We start from the raw sequence: 15,775 nt of genomic DNA on the forward strand, positions 1-15,775 counted from the left end.
TCTCTCTTCTCTGCAGAAATTACTTGACAACCTAAGATTTAACACTTCATCAAAAGCTTCCTATCTCCCCCTTTAAATTTAATACTCAATATTACCACCATAATTTCCAAGCCAATTTTAGACTTACTGTTGATATTGAAGAGTGGACATTGCCTCCTGCAAAAAAATAATTCTCATTCTCCACACAAGAATTTCCGCAACAGTTTTAATACTAATACACAAGAATTGGATACCAACCCCCTCAATTTAATGCTCAATCCCCATCTAACTAAAATAGCCGCCATAATCTAAGACCTAGAGTTGGATACTGCACCCCCCCCCAAACGTTTAATTCAGAATCCTCCCCAGAACCACGTGTAAAATAAGGCCTAATATTTTGGAAGTGGATATTTCTACCAACCCCCTCCCTTCGATAACACCCTTAAACACTTTCTTTTCTTCATCTAATGGATTACACATTGTGCATTTAAGGTGTAAAAGTTTTACATACCTATATTTTGGAAAATATATAAATATATAAATGTTGAATTTTATATTACTTAAAGGGAAAAAATCCCCCCCTGTGGGCACCCCTGACGTACTACCTCCATCGGGTATTGAACCCTTGATTACAAGGCGACGACGTTACCATTAAGCCACCGGGAAGATAGGAGTTGAACTGAGCGTGTGTTATTACCAATGTCGTATCCTTTCGTGCAGTTTTGAGAGAAATGTGAGTCCTCTTTATGATTTATTGTGTGATTTGTTAAAAAAAAATATATCTTTCGGAAGGCGATGATATGAAGAATGTTATACATAACACTATTTTTTTCCCTACTATCTCATCCACAAATTCCAGAGCAGTCGATGGTGCAACTTAGCTCTTTTATACGGATCCGGTTTGGCAACACTGCAAATTAATAATAAAACTAAAGCAAAGTTTCCTTCCGACACCAAAACCAACGTGCAGTACCTCTCCCGGCCTGGGGCAGATCACCTTTTCCTTTTTAAACGACACGTCCGATTACTTTCTCCGGTTTGGATGTTTTTCGAATCTGTTTTCGCCTGCGTTTGATCCGTGAAGAAGTTGTCAAGCAGTCTGATATTTCACACGGTTTGAGTGGTGCATTGCAAATATGGCGGAACGATTGTTGCAAGTATTGTTGTTGGCGGGTGTCGCGGTTAACGCCGTGTACGGGGCAAATCTACTGACGGAAACACGTAAGTACTGTTGTGAAAAGAAAGTGTGGCGAGATTGTTAGTAATGACGTAATTACTTTTTGGTTTATGGAAAAGATAATGCACCTTTGTAACACCGCCCACTTCCGTGCTTAGCACAGCGCGTTCGAATGCAGGCCTGGGTGTTCTTCGTGAGTGTCCCTTCATCAATTTCATCACTCGTCTTCATCTTCGAAATTAGCCAAAAGTGACAGAAAGGCGAAGTAAAATAAATCGGCTCTGGGCCGAGACAGCGCGTGACATGGCGCAGATGCCGGCATTTTCGTCCCGTAACGTCTTGCTTATTTACGCACATATCTTTAGAATGTAGAACTAAATATATGCTTACAGACCGAAACCAAGTGCTAGGTAATAATCAAAATCTAATTATTGATAACAACTCGTTTGAACCAGTTTCCAAATTCAAATACTTAGGAGTAATATTAACAAGTGAAAATTATATTAAAGAGGAAATAAAAGGTAGGCCTAATTCAGAAAATGCATGTTACTTTTCTCTTCATAAACTATTGTCTTCTCGTTTAATATCTAAGAAACTAAAAGTTAAAATATACAAAACAGTAATTTTGCCTGTAGTGTTATATGGATGTGAAACTTGGTCCCTTACATTGAAAGAGGAACATAAATTGAGAATATTTGAAAATAAGATCCTTAGGAAAATCTTTGGACCTAAAAGGGATGAGGAGACAGGTGAGTGGAGAAGGTTACATAATTTAGAACTACATAATTTGTATTCATGTCCAGATATTATTAGAATAATTAAATCAAGAAGACTTAGGTGGACAGGCCACGTGGCACGAATGGGAGAGGAAAGAGGAGTTTACAGGATTCTTGTTGGGAAACCTGATGGTAAGAGACCTGTAGGAAGGCCAAGACGAATATGGAGGGACAACGTTGAGATGGATTTAAAGGAAATCGGTAGGGATGGAAAAGAGTATATAGATCTTGCTCAGGATAGGGACAGATGGAAGGCCTGTGTTGTTGCTGCCATGAACCTTCGGGTTTAAGAAGGCTAGAGAGTTAGTTAGTTAGTTATCTTTAGAATGTAGACAATTCTATTTATATTGCATAACGAGTACTAACATATGTTATAAGAGTTGCTCAAAGTTGTTCACGCGTTATATCGGCCCAGATCCAAATCGAACGCATTGTACTATCGGCAATTTTATAAGTGAGTTTGAGTGCAAACTTGTTATGTCGTTCAAGCACGAAGTGAAGGGTCGCTAAAGCACTTTTACAGAAATATAACACTTGGATTCTGAATTACAGTTTAACTAGAATTGCAGCACTTTATCGAAAACTTTGGATAGGAAGAGATTAGGAGGTAGTCTTTTTTTCTCTAAATCCAATTTGTGTACATAGGCTAATCGAGACTCGACGTACAGTTTAAAGATGAATTTCATTTCATTTTTGTTATTTAGCGTATATTTTTTTACCACTTTTGGCTGATCGCGAAGGATGAAGACACTCTCAACACAGAACACCCTGGCCGGGATTCGAACCCGGGACCCCTGGCGTCGTAGCGCGCCGTGCGAACCACTTCGCCACGGAGAGAGGCACAGTTTACAGTGGGATACGAACCACTGTGCAATGTGTCTCCACCGTGACCCATTGATAACAACACAATAGCGTATCATTACGATACGTCATACTTGAGATCTTAGAGAGAGAAAGAGAGAGCCAAAGTTTGTGTTAAGTCCGCTTTATGTTCGATAGGCTAATCGGGACTGGACGTACAGTTTAGAGCGGAATTCAAACCACTAAACAATGTCTCTCCACTCAGGGGCTCCAGCGGGGCCCCCACACTTCACTTCGGGCCCCATTTAAGGGGCTCAATATATAAGTTTAAACATTTTGGAACAGCATATTATTTACCGTGTGTGATGAAAATTCCATAAATTAATTGTGGATTCTGCGTGAGAACATTTTAAGTCCATATTTCACCAGATTTCTAATTAGAATTATTTCTTCTATTTATGATTGAATTGAATTGAATTGTTTTTTTTATGTTTACTCTATGCACAGTAAGGCTAATCGGGACTGGACCTTCAGTTAAATGTGGGATCCGAGTGCCTCCACCGAGTATCGAACCCGGGACATCTTGATTACAAGGCGACGACGCTGCCACTTCGCCATCGAGGACTCTCTTCTATTTATGATTATAAATATTTTGCGCACAGGAACTTTGCATACAAAGAAGTGGGAAATTAGGCAGGATTCTCTTCTGAAATGGGCATATTAAAACTGTGGAGTCCTTCGCCCAGCCGAGTTTTTATAGTGTTTGGCATGTATGTGCGTTTACCCCACTTCAGTATTTCTTCTTTCGAGCACACAGTGAATTTAGAGACAAGCGTATAATGTATGTAATCAAAATAAGTTAATTTCTTGTCCAGCTAATAATGTTTGATTTACCCTCTGTTTTCTGAGTTACTTAATTGTAATTACATTTTTTGAAAAGTTTTTCTCAAGCGTGTCCCTACTACTGGCAAAAATTCCCACCCGCAAACGGGAAGAGTCGCCCCTTGCTCAGCTTGGGGCCCCGCAAATATCGGAAGAAATCTGTGCCTATGCCTCCACTGCGAATGAAACCCGAAACTGATCGGTTATATGCAGATGACATTACCACTACTCCATCGGGGAGACATTGTAAGGTTCAGAAAGAGTACTGTGTTTGCATTATCAATTTACACCCAGGTGAACAACTTAGAGTATGTTTCCTATATAATGAAGGTTAATGTTGGTTTCCTTCAGTCCACTTCATGGTCAAGCAAGATGTGGATTGATTTAAATTACTTTTAAAAACATATTTAGAGAATCATGTCTATAAGGATTTTGTAGATATCAGAATCACTTTGGGAGAAAGTACATTATTCTCGTAATCATGTAATGGTGTTCTTAGGCTCCAAGAAAGGAAAAGGACGGAAACAAAATACTGATGTGGCGAAGCTTATACGAAAGGAAACGTAATACGTAAACTGTACTGTAAAGACACTTAAATTTCTCTTGATTTAAAATTCAATATTTTATATTGGTAAAAGTTGCAAACATTTAGTGCAGAAAAATATACAAAATACTAATCGTGTTAGACCGTAAATAATGCCTATAACATTACTGCTAATATTTTGTAAACTATCATAAAAAATTGCCAAAATTCAGCTACACACACTGTAAAAAATATTTTAAGCTACAATTATAGAGTATATCCAGAATGTTTTATTTCCACTGGAAGAAAAGTTAGTGAAATTATTATAGCTTCATTAACACACTCAACAAGCATTTCCACAGTAGGTTCATGTATCTGTACAGTATCAGAAACAGAAAAATGTATATATACATATATTTTTTATTTGCTTTAATCAAACTGTTCACATATTTTACAGGACCATTTAATAGAAATGCATTTCTATAAATAAACATATAGCTATATATATGGTGCGAAAAACCATGCAAGAAATTTTAAGCATGTTTTTTTTAAATATTAAAAAAAATTGATTTAAATAAAAAAACATCAAAAATAAGGTTTTAAATAAAAATCATTATTTTTATCCACCCTGTGGTCAAGTAGTTTCATCGGTACTGGGAACCCATGAGAGAAATGTAAATGTATCAGTTTGACAAAAAATGCATAGAGTCTGTAGCTCTTCCCAAATTGGAAATATTCAAACTGCAAACCTGATTCTTGACAGAGAAATAAAAATATACATTAATGCATCAATTGATCTGTTTCTGGAGCCTAAAATACATAGATTTGATGTATTTCGTTTCCTGTGCGCACTGTGCAATGCGCCTCGATCAGGGATTGAACTCAGGACCCTTTGATTATAAGGCGACAGCGTTTCCAATACGTCATCGGGGAGACTCTGGACAGAGAGGGAGAGTCAGGCAGACATACACAGACAGACCACAGATAAAGGTATATAAGGAGATCTGGAAACCGGTGCACTGACCTACTACTGAGAATCCCCATTCGGAAGAAGTTTTGCAATAATCCGCTAAGAGGCGCTGAGAGGCACTACTCGCAATCTTCCTTCCACTTATTCTAACAGAACAAGAGATGGCACTGCTAAATTTCAACAGCTGTCAAACCTGACGTCACCGGAACCATTGCCCTGAACCTTTATCTGTGGACAAACACAGAGAGATAAACGTCACTCCAGCTCAAAAATAACAACGCCGGTTAGAGATCGATTAGTTCATCGAAATATCCAGCCTAACTATTGCTAATTTGGGGGGGGGGGGAGGAGCAGGAAAAGGTTTTATAAGCTCTTCCTTGACTCATCCCACCCAACAGGTCGTTAGGTGCTGGGACTTTCCCCGAGTTGATACCTTCCTGGAGATGAGGCCTGACAGAGATTCAAAGCCGAAAATTTTTTTACTGTCAGATTAAAAAATTATAGATACTCGAGTTTGGACTCCAATTAAGAATTAACCAGTAGATCTACATAAAAACGAGTTACATCAAGATTTAGATTATTCAATTCTGCATTAATCTATGCTAACCATTTTTTTTTCGAATGTGCTTTTAATTTTTTATCGTCGTGAGAACAAAAAAGGGCCTTTTTTTAGGATTGCAAACGATCGCTCTCTTTAAAATTCTACAAACAAAAATCGGGTGGTCCGATCTTGATGAATTTTTAGAACGATGTAGGCAGAAAGGTTCAGAGCACAATTCTTAATTTCCCGATTTTTAAAAATTTGCCAAGAAAGAGTTCCTTTCAATTTTACGAAACAACTTTTTCTTAGTATTGAGTAGTCCTGCAAATACAATATTGGTCTTGTTTTGAAGCTCTTTGAATCTGTTTTTAAAATCAATTATCACTGTCAATTCACATTACGAAACTGATTTTATACAGATTTTTATACAGCGGAGTAAATATGTATGTGAAACGTGGCAACGCGGCACGCATCGATGTCCGCTGAACAGTGAAAACTGCGGCCTGGTAGTGTGAGTCGGTATATAAACCAGTGGCGGCTGGTGGTTTGACTTTATGGGTGTGCACTTCAGCATTGCGTCCAATCACCACTCTCAATACTCGCTCCCTCTTTCGCGTCCATAATGATGCTAAATGTATTGGTAACCCAAGTTATGAACACCTTTTCCTGAAAATGCGGTTAAGGATGAGTTTTATTTCATAAAAAATATTAACTTTTACAAATTTGAAATACCGCGGCCAATTTTCCGTCGATCACGAAAAGAGCGATGTTATTGGGAATAGATAATTCAACATTCCATAACCTGACAAAATCACTATAAACATAGAAATGCAGATCTACAATATTCAATATTATTGTCGATTTGCAAAATATTTAGTAAAAACTTTCCCCCTCACTCCGCTGATAAATTTGAACAAGAATAATAACAACATTTGCAACAAGCAGGATCGGGCGAGTACCCAGGGGGCCAAACCGTGGCTTCCTCCTTGATTAGAGCCAAATCCTAAGCGTGAGTCTATTTTTTAGTCCACTTTATGCACAGAAAAGCAAATAGGACAGACGATCTACAATTTAAAGATGGGACCGAACTACTATGCTGCGTGGCTATTTGTTTTAAAAAGAGTTGAGTTCATTGTTGACAAGAATTAATTGAAGCTACTGCTGAATAACTTAATAAGTATATTGCAAAAGCATCTAACTTACTTTTTTGACTTAATTCCTTCAGTTCCTATTGGAACATAGGGCATCCACGAAGTGTCTCCATCTCACTCTCTTGCATGCGATCTTCTTCATTTCTTTCCAACTTTTCCCCTGTTGTTTTCCTTCTTCTTCAACAGTACGTCTCCATGAACTTTTGGGTCTTCCCCTTTTTCTAGCACCTTGAGGGTTCCAGTAAAGTGCTTGTTTTTCAATTGTGTTGTCTGCTTTCCTTAGTGTGTGTCCTATCCAGTTCCATTATCTTCTTTTAATTTGATTTTTAATCTGGTCTTCTGATGCTCGTATCCAAAGTTCTTGATTTGTGATTACTTCTGGCCAATGTACATTTAATATTCTCCTGAGACATCTGTTAATCAAAACTTGTAATCTATTTGTGATTTCAGTTGTGACTTTCCAGGATTCTGCTCCATACAGCAATACTGCTTTAACATTGCTTCTAAAAATCTTTAACTTTGTTTCTGTAGTTATAATCCTACTTTTCCATATTGGGTAAAGTTGTACAAAGGCCCCATTTGCTTTCTTGATGCGTTGGTTTACATCATGTTCTGCTCCTCCATTTGTTGCAACTACACTTCCTAAGTAAGTAAAATTGTCTACATCCTCTAATATTTCATTTTCTAATTGAATATAATATTGAAAAGCATCTAAGCTAAGAGATTATTGTTGTTTTGATGTCATTATGTAGGTATAAAATAACACATATCTACAATAAACGTGTTCTTTAACAGCATTATAGTATTTTTAAAATAAGGCTATTATATTTCGTCATTAAAACCGTAAATATGCAACATGGTTATGATTTATATTGGAGGAATGTGCAAAGTAGGGGCGCCAAAATTCCATCTTGTCCGGCTGAAAATTTTATCTTGAGCCACTCCTGCAAACAAGGTAGCAGATCCAACGACCACATGCAGACAATCAGTTGTACTCTATCTAGCAGTTGTTTATTTCTAACGACAGACTGACCAAACCAACAAACTCAAGCGAAATCAAGAGAATAAATAAAAAATATATTAAAGAAAATGACAGTACTCACTCAGTCCACACTGCCCTTCTTCGTACTTTAGAATTTATCTTTCTCTTCCGCCTTATCTGTCTTATTACTGCAGTCGCTGCGCGCTTTGTACGAGTAGCTAACTTCCCTCCAAATATTCAACAACGTTAAATATTACGTCTCTGCTTTCGCTTTATACAGTTTTCCCTTTCATTATGCTCACTTTGTAATGAAAGAGAAACGAGTTTTGATAGTGTAACAATTTTACCACACAATGGAAACAGCTGACTGATCCGCATCTCCCTCCACCCCCTCCCCTGAGCGGTGGATAATTCGACTACAGCGCCACAAGGACAGTTTATTTTGGCCAAGCAAATGCAATGCAAGACATTGTTTAAAGCACGCGTTTCGCTTTCAGTTGTCCTCCCCTCCCGTCTGTCCTCTTCCTTGCGCTCATGATCGAAACAGGGTGGGCGAAGATACCATAGAAATCTTCCTTTTCAAAAAGATAAAATAATAATATCCCTCGATTTACGATGATGCGTGTGCTGCCTCTACTCCGCCACCCGATCTCGAATAGAATGGGATTGCAACACTGCTGTATCATGAACACAACGCTAGCAATGCGAGTACAGGTCATAATACTGCGAGCTACAAAGCGTATCCCTTCTCTTTTCTTGCGTGCTGCAAACAGCGGCAGACGAGCACATGGCGACTTGTGTTCAGAGCGAACGTATCTCAACGGCAGGCGCTCATAAGGCGAAACCGATGGGGTGTGGGAAAGTTTAATGTCTTGAAGGAGACAGTGTTCAGTGAATAAGTATAATAAAAAATGATTGCATTGCAGATTTATTTGGGTGTGCACATGCGAATGTGCGAATAGGCAGAAGCCGCTACTAATATAAACAACAAAGGAAGCAATGATTTAATAACAAATTGTTTCTTGAATTTTAGAGGAAATCTTCCCTCCCTTTCTTGCACGGCACGGGTAAGATAAAATAAACTGGTAAAAATATTCTCCAAGCATGTGCCAATGCAGAGAAATGTTTATAAAAATTGCAGAAATTATTCTAGATCTACGCGAGAAATACATATTTATTTATGAAATATGATCTCATAGTCACAAGTTCTTTCATTTTTGAACAGTTATATCCAAACGATTTAAATGACGCGTAATGATCACATTGAAATGACGGAACGCTGCATCAGCGGTTTGCAAGCTAAATTTGCGAAATTTGTTCGTAGTAAGCTAAAGATTAAATTATTAATGGTCATTGCTTAATTAACCAAATTAATGTAAAATAATGAATCTAGTTTAACATGTATTGTGCTGCACCTAACTGCAATTTACAACCAATAACTATCTTTATGCACGCGCGCCACCACACCAGAGGTGTCGAGTTCGAATCCCTGGCTGGGCATGGGTGTTCCTTGTGAGTGTCCCTTCATGAATTTTGTCATATCATCTTCATCCTCATCGTCGCGATTACCAATGCTAAATAACAAATCAAATAAATATATTAATGGATGATAAAATATTCAAATGTAAGTAGAAAGCGGTTGCATCTCGTTTTGTAAATTAACAGGTACACTTTTGTTACATATCCAATGGGACCAACTCATGTAAACGGTTTGCCAAGGTGGAATAGAGATGTCAGCACAAAGTGTGCAAGATTGAAGATTACCACAAGATACGCGAATGGCAATGTAAATAAGAAGAGAGTAATTGGAAAAGATGAACAACAATAGAATCCATTATAAGAAGATAAAGAAAAGATAATAGAATGATAAATTAATATAAATACTTAATAAATTAAATTGTTGTTCATATGCAAATATACCGGAAAACTAAGGAAGTAAAAACACTGAAACAAATTTGTGTTAGATTTCGAATCTCTGAAGTCATATAAATCCGTGTATCCTTGTTCAGATAATATAATCGGTTAAACGTCTCCATTGGAAGACTTCCTGTCTGGTTTCGATTTAAAAAAGAACCCTACCCTGAAGATATATTAGCCGTGATAATATTAACATTTATGTACCTTTCACAAATAGAGGTTAGAGTCATTCCATATGAAATCAACACAGACCACAACCTGACCATCTCCGATTTTCATGAAATTTGGGGAATTCAAACTATAAATGGAACTTAGTAACAATGACAATTTTTAGTTTCGTGCGTCTTGTAATTGTTAAATTATTCAAGGTCAAAGTTAGCATAAACTGCCCTTTTTGAGCCCGCTTAGCTATACTAAATCATCTGTAACTCCCCCCCCCCCTATTTCGCCGACGAAGCTCAAATAAAGCTTATTGTACAGGAAATTGAACAAGCTTTCCAGTGATATATAACAAGCCTACCTTTGGACAAAAATATAATTTTGTCACGTGACCTTGACTTTCAATATCTCAAAACATGTCATCACCAAAAATCGTGAAAACAATATATTTGGTCCCTCATGCCATACTCTAAAACATATCAAAAAATCATTCTGGGACTACAATAGGATCAGAAGATACAAAATAATATGTGTAACTATGTGACTGATAAAACCCCATTATATGAACTATGACAAGTCAAATGTCCCTTAACACCCTCTACAAAATGTAAAGGAGTTATCCTGGGTATAATTGGCCATGAAAGAAATAGGTTAGGCACAGGGAGATCCATAGCTGTGTGTGTCAAGCACAGGTCCGGCATATTGTTGACCACCATATTGAATTCAACACAAACATTTCAAAGGAAAGGGGGTGATGTGATATATGAAATCAGGCTAGAATTTCACGAGAAATGAAGTGACGAAGGTTTTTCCAACATATATTTAACCAACAAAAAGTTATTACTGCATGCTTGTAACCATTTTCTCCTTTTCGAGGTGTTAAAAACAAAGCATTGGAATGCTCCTAACGTGTTAGGAACTCATCGAGATCACGCTGACATCTTTGGAGAGAAAGAAGTATACGCACCATTGCATATGATTTTAATCAGCGACATTCACCAAATAGTTGAATAGTGAAGAATATTGGGAAAAGTATCTCAGACAAATACGTGACACTTCCTTTGGAATGAAAAATTCTTCAGTGACGAGGCTAATTTTTATGTTCACGGTGAAGTTAATAAAAATAATATGCAATACCTGTGATTTGCCCAGCCGAATGGTTGTTGCTGGTAAGCTAATGATGTGGTATATTGTATGGAGAACTGGAATGGTTGGTCCATATTCAACAACGGAACCTTAAATGTTGAAAAGGTTTTTCATACTTGCTTACGGGATATGGCACTCTTCCAGAGTTTTGAAACAGAACAGTGTGTGACCACACTATGTGGACATTGTGGCAATTTCTTCATGGTAAAGTTCTAGGTAGATTGATGGGCATACAGGGAACTATTAAAAGACCTGCACATTCCCCAGATCTAACATCTTAGGAGGACTTTTACCTTCAGAAACATTTGAAGAGAATGGTGCATGCACTAAAAGTCCGTGATATTGACCATCTGAGAGAAGGCATAGTTGATTCTTGCGATGTTGTTGCACCTGCTACATTGTCAAATGTTCTATGTGAGTGTGAGAGACGTCAACGAGTGTGCTCACAGGAACATTGACAACATTATAATGTGCATATATCGTAAGTTAAAGATATGCGTATAACTTTTTGCCGGCTAAAGATACGTCGTAAAAACCTTCGTCACTTCATTTCTCGTGAAATTCTAGCCTCATTTGATATTCATATCACATCACCCCCTTTCCTTTGACATTTTTGCTTTGAATTCAATATGGTGGTCAACAATATGCCGGACCTGCGCTTGACACACACGGCTAGGGATCTCCCTGTGCCTAACCTATTTCTTTCATGACCAATTATACCCAGGATAACTCCTTTACATTTTGTAGGGGGTGTTAAGGGACATTTGACTCGTCATAGTTCATTGTATAATGGGGCTTTTATCAGTCACATAGTTACACATATTATTTTGTATCTTCTGATCCCATTGCAGTCCCAGAATGATTTTTTGATATGTTTTAGAGTATGATATGAGGGACCAAATATATTTTTTTTACGATTTTTGGTGATTACATGTTTTGAGATATTCAAGGTCAAAGGTCAAGGTCAGACAAAATTATATTTTTATCCAAAAGTAGGCTTGTTATACATCACTGGAGAGCTTGTTCAATTTCCTGTACAATAAGTTTTATTGGAGCTTCCTAGGCAAAATAGGGGCGAAGTTACAGCAGATTTAGTATAGCTAAGCCGGCTCAAAAAGGGCAATTTATGCTAACTTTGACCTTGAATAATTTAACAATTACAAGACGCACGAAACAAAAAATTTTCATAGTTACTAAGTTCCATTCACAGTTTCAACTCCCCAGATTTCATGAAAATAGGAGATGGTCAGGTTGTGGGTTGTGTTGATTTCATATGGAATGACTCCTTTACGAAGTCATTTTTTAAAGAACAGTGTGTATTTTTTTTTTAAATAATGAGTTAGATTTCTTTGTGAAGCTAGAATGTTAGTGGAAAAAGTGGGCATTACGAGTTCCAGACTCTGCTATATCAGGAATCTGCCTTCAAAATGAACGAAATCTGATAAAGCTGGTGGCAGTGAAGGGTGTGATGATCAAAGAATCGGTTTTGAAAATTTGCAAGTTCATCTACACAAGAAGGAGGTAGTAGTAAAGTGTTAGAGTTTCTTTGTTTGTTGCCCATGACAGATTTAACAAATGTAAAATTACGTGGCCATGGATGGCTTGTTGTATCTAGTGATGAAGTTACATATACATTATATTTCATTGCCCACCTAACACATTTTCAGAATTAACAAGCTGATAGAACTTGTGTTAAGCTCCTGGGTCCTGAGATGCAAGTTAATGAGTATTTTTTTATGATTTTGCAAATGTAACCTTAATTTAGCAAAGTAGTCGTGTTCGCTATTTTTATGTGGTAGCAAACTTTTTGATTTTGCCTCCCCCCCAAAAGTTATGCCCAAGTTTGATTCACACCCCCAAAAATTAGGTCCCAGACTAGATTTCTGGCGGTGGGTGTCAAAATCTCACTTTAAAACTGTAGGCAAAGTCCCGATTAGCTGTTCTGATCATAAAGTGAAATTGGCCATTTCTTTCTGTCAAGATACAAATTTACATCGGATATTTTTCATCAATTATTAAAAATATGTTTTGTTCAAAACTTTTTTTGAAAAGTTGAGTGACATAAAACGAAGTGTGGGGTGACCCCATTTACCAATTGAAATTGTCACCTTGTAATAAAGAGGTCTCGGGTTCGATACCCGGTGGAGGCACAGAGTGGTTCAGTTTCCACTTTAAAACTGTAGGTCCAGGCCCGATTAGCCTTACTGTGCATAAAGGTGGACTTAAAACACCAAATATAATACACACATAATATACAGGGTGTACCAAAAGTCCCATTAGGCCCCCCTTGAATTGTAGACAAACCTGCAAAATGTTATTTTAACAGCATGCGTATGATGAGAGGATGGTATACCATTAAATCAGACCAATGGCCACCATTTACTTTGTGTGCACACCGCCATTTTCATGGCACAGTATTTTTCGCCTCCAGGTGCGATGTGAAATCCTCTGTAACGTGGCTGGCGTGAAGGAAGCAAACGCACTGCGAACAGCTTCTTGAAGTTCCTCAGTTGTCTGATAACGATCATGGGCGACTTTCTGTTTGATGTGCCCCCATAGCGCATTATCACAAGATGTCAGATTTGGACTTCGGGGTGGCCATTTTAAAGGTGCTGGTAAATTTGGCGATCCTCGTCCAATCCGTTTGTCTCCGAACACATCATTGAGGAATTCTCTTAAAATGGCCACGCCGAAATCCAGATCTGACATCTTATGTTACGGAGGATTTCACATCGCACCTGGAGACAAATAATACTATGCCATGAAAATGGCGGTGTGCACACAGATCCTCTGGAGTAAATTGTGGTCATTGGTCTGATTTAATGGTATACCATCCTCTCATCATACGCATGCTGTTAAAATAACATTTTGCAGGTTTGTCTACAATTCAAAGGGGGGAGGGGTAATGGGACTTTTGGTACACCCTATATATATATATATATATATATATATATATATATATATATATATATATATATATATATATATTATATCGGGTCACGCAACAATATATACTGCTGGACAAAAAAAACCGGACACTTGCATTTTTTGTGATAACGCATAAATTCTGATTCGAAGGCTAACTAAATGTTGCAGAAATTATTGGAAATATAAAAACCTGAATATATTCAACAGAAAGCAAATTAAAATTTATTGTTAATAAGTTAAATTAGAACATAAACGAAAGTTACAGAAAACTACCAAAAAAAATTAGAAAAAAAAATGTTAGCAATATTTTGTTTTAATATTGTTAAGTGCTACTGGTGGGGTATATAAGCTGTCTAGTAGCGGGTGTTACCTCCCCTGCCATCAATTACAACTTGTAACCTCCGTGGCATACTTCGAATAAGGTTGGCAATCACTTATTGTTCCAATTGCTCCCATTCTTCTTGAATAGCAAGTCTTAGCTCTTCAATTGTTCCTGGAACTATTGCACGGTTTCTGATATGTCGTTTCAGTTGATCCCAGACATGCTCTATCAGATTTAGGTCCAGACTTTGTGGTGGCCATTCTCATCGCGTAATCCCAACTTTGTCCAGGTACTCCGTGACAATATTTGCAATGTGAGGACGCGCATTGTCATGCATAAAAACAAACTCTGGGCCTATGAATGGTGCATATGGTACTACATGATCTGCAAAACATTCTGTAATATACCTGCGAGCTGTTATTGCCCCATTCTCTACAAGAACCAACTCTGTACGTCCTTGTAAAAAAAATACCTCCCCAGACCATTACACCACCACCTCGAAAGGGTGTTATTTCAACGAAACAACATTGTGCATAACGCTCACTAGGTCTTCTGTACACTTGTTCACACCCGTCTGATGAACGTAGGTTGAATTTTGACTCATCGGAGAATAAAACCTTTTCTCACTGCTCCACATTCCAATGTAAGTGTTGTGTAGCAAATTCCAGTCTTCGCTTCCGGTGACGTGCTAACAACCTGGGACGTGTAGCCGGCCTCCGAGATGATAAACCACTTTCATTTAGTCTTCTACGAACTGTTCGTGAAGAAACCACAGCTCTATGAACATTTCTCAAACGCCGTGCCACAATATTTGAAGTCGTACGATGGTTCCGTTAAGACTATGATACACATGAAACGATCTTCCCGTGCTGTTGTGCATCGTTTCCGACCAGAACCCGGTCTTCTACCATAGGAACAAGTTGCATCATACCGTCTGAGAGCTTCATTGATAGTACTTTGTGCTATATTTAGCACCCTAGCAATATACGACCATCATCACGAAGAGCTACTGCTTTTACTACCTCTTCACGTCTCATTTTCAAGCTAGCAAACTTACAATACACTTGCAAGATAAACACCAGAAATGACAATATCAATAATATCTGTTACTATGGTTACTATGAACCAAAATTCATGCCTCTCTAGACATTAAACAAAATAACATCAACAGGAATTGTAAATCAATAAATTAAAACAAAATTGCATGAAATTAATTTTGAGCCTACTAGGTGTCCCAAATAAGTAAAAACGAGTAAATAAATAAATAAATAGTAAATGGAAAACTATGCAAAATGTTCAATAATGGATGTTCAATTGTTCAATACTTAACTGAGAGCGTAATTCATAAGTAATTGCAATTCAGATGTCAAATATTAAGGTGTCCGGTTTTTTTTGTCCAGCAGTATATAAGCATTATATCATGCTGTCTCTAAACAGTCGGTAGAATTTTCCCCCCTCTGGAAATTTCTTAAATACCACACTGCTCGCGAAACTACAACACCCCAAAAAATACAATTCGTA

The 15,775-nt window shown here is 37.6% G+C and overlaps 1 protein-coding gene across 1 annotated transcript in view; it reads left to right on the forward strand.

The window, feature by feature from the left end:
* The first annotated feature begins 1,065 nt into the window (after nt 1-1,065).
* Nucleotides 1,066-15,775, forward strand: part of LOC145994147 (uncharacterized) — a 118,406-nt gene continuing 103,696 nt past the window's right edge. The window contains exon 1 of the mRNA XM_083130238.1: nt 1,066-1,200. Within this exon, the coding sequence (XP_082986364.1) occupies nt 1,116-1,200 (85 nt within the window). The 5' untranslated portion in view covers nt 1,066-1,115. The remainder of the gene's footprint in view (nt 1,201-15,775) is intronic.

The sequence above is a fragment of the Lepisma saccharinum genome, chromosome 10, assembly GCF_977018435.1.
Source record: "Lepisma saccharinum chromosome 10, izLepSacc3.1, whole genome shotgun sequence".
Classification (NCBI taxonomy): domain Eukaryota; kingdom Metazoa; phylum Arthropoda; class Insecta; order Zygentoma; family Lepismatidae; genus Lepisma; species Lepisma saccharinum.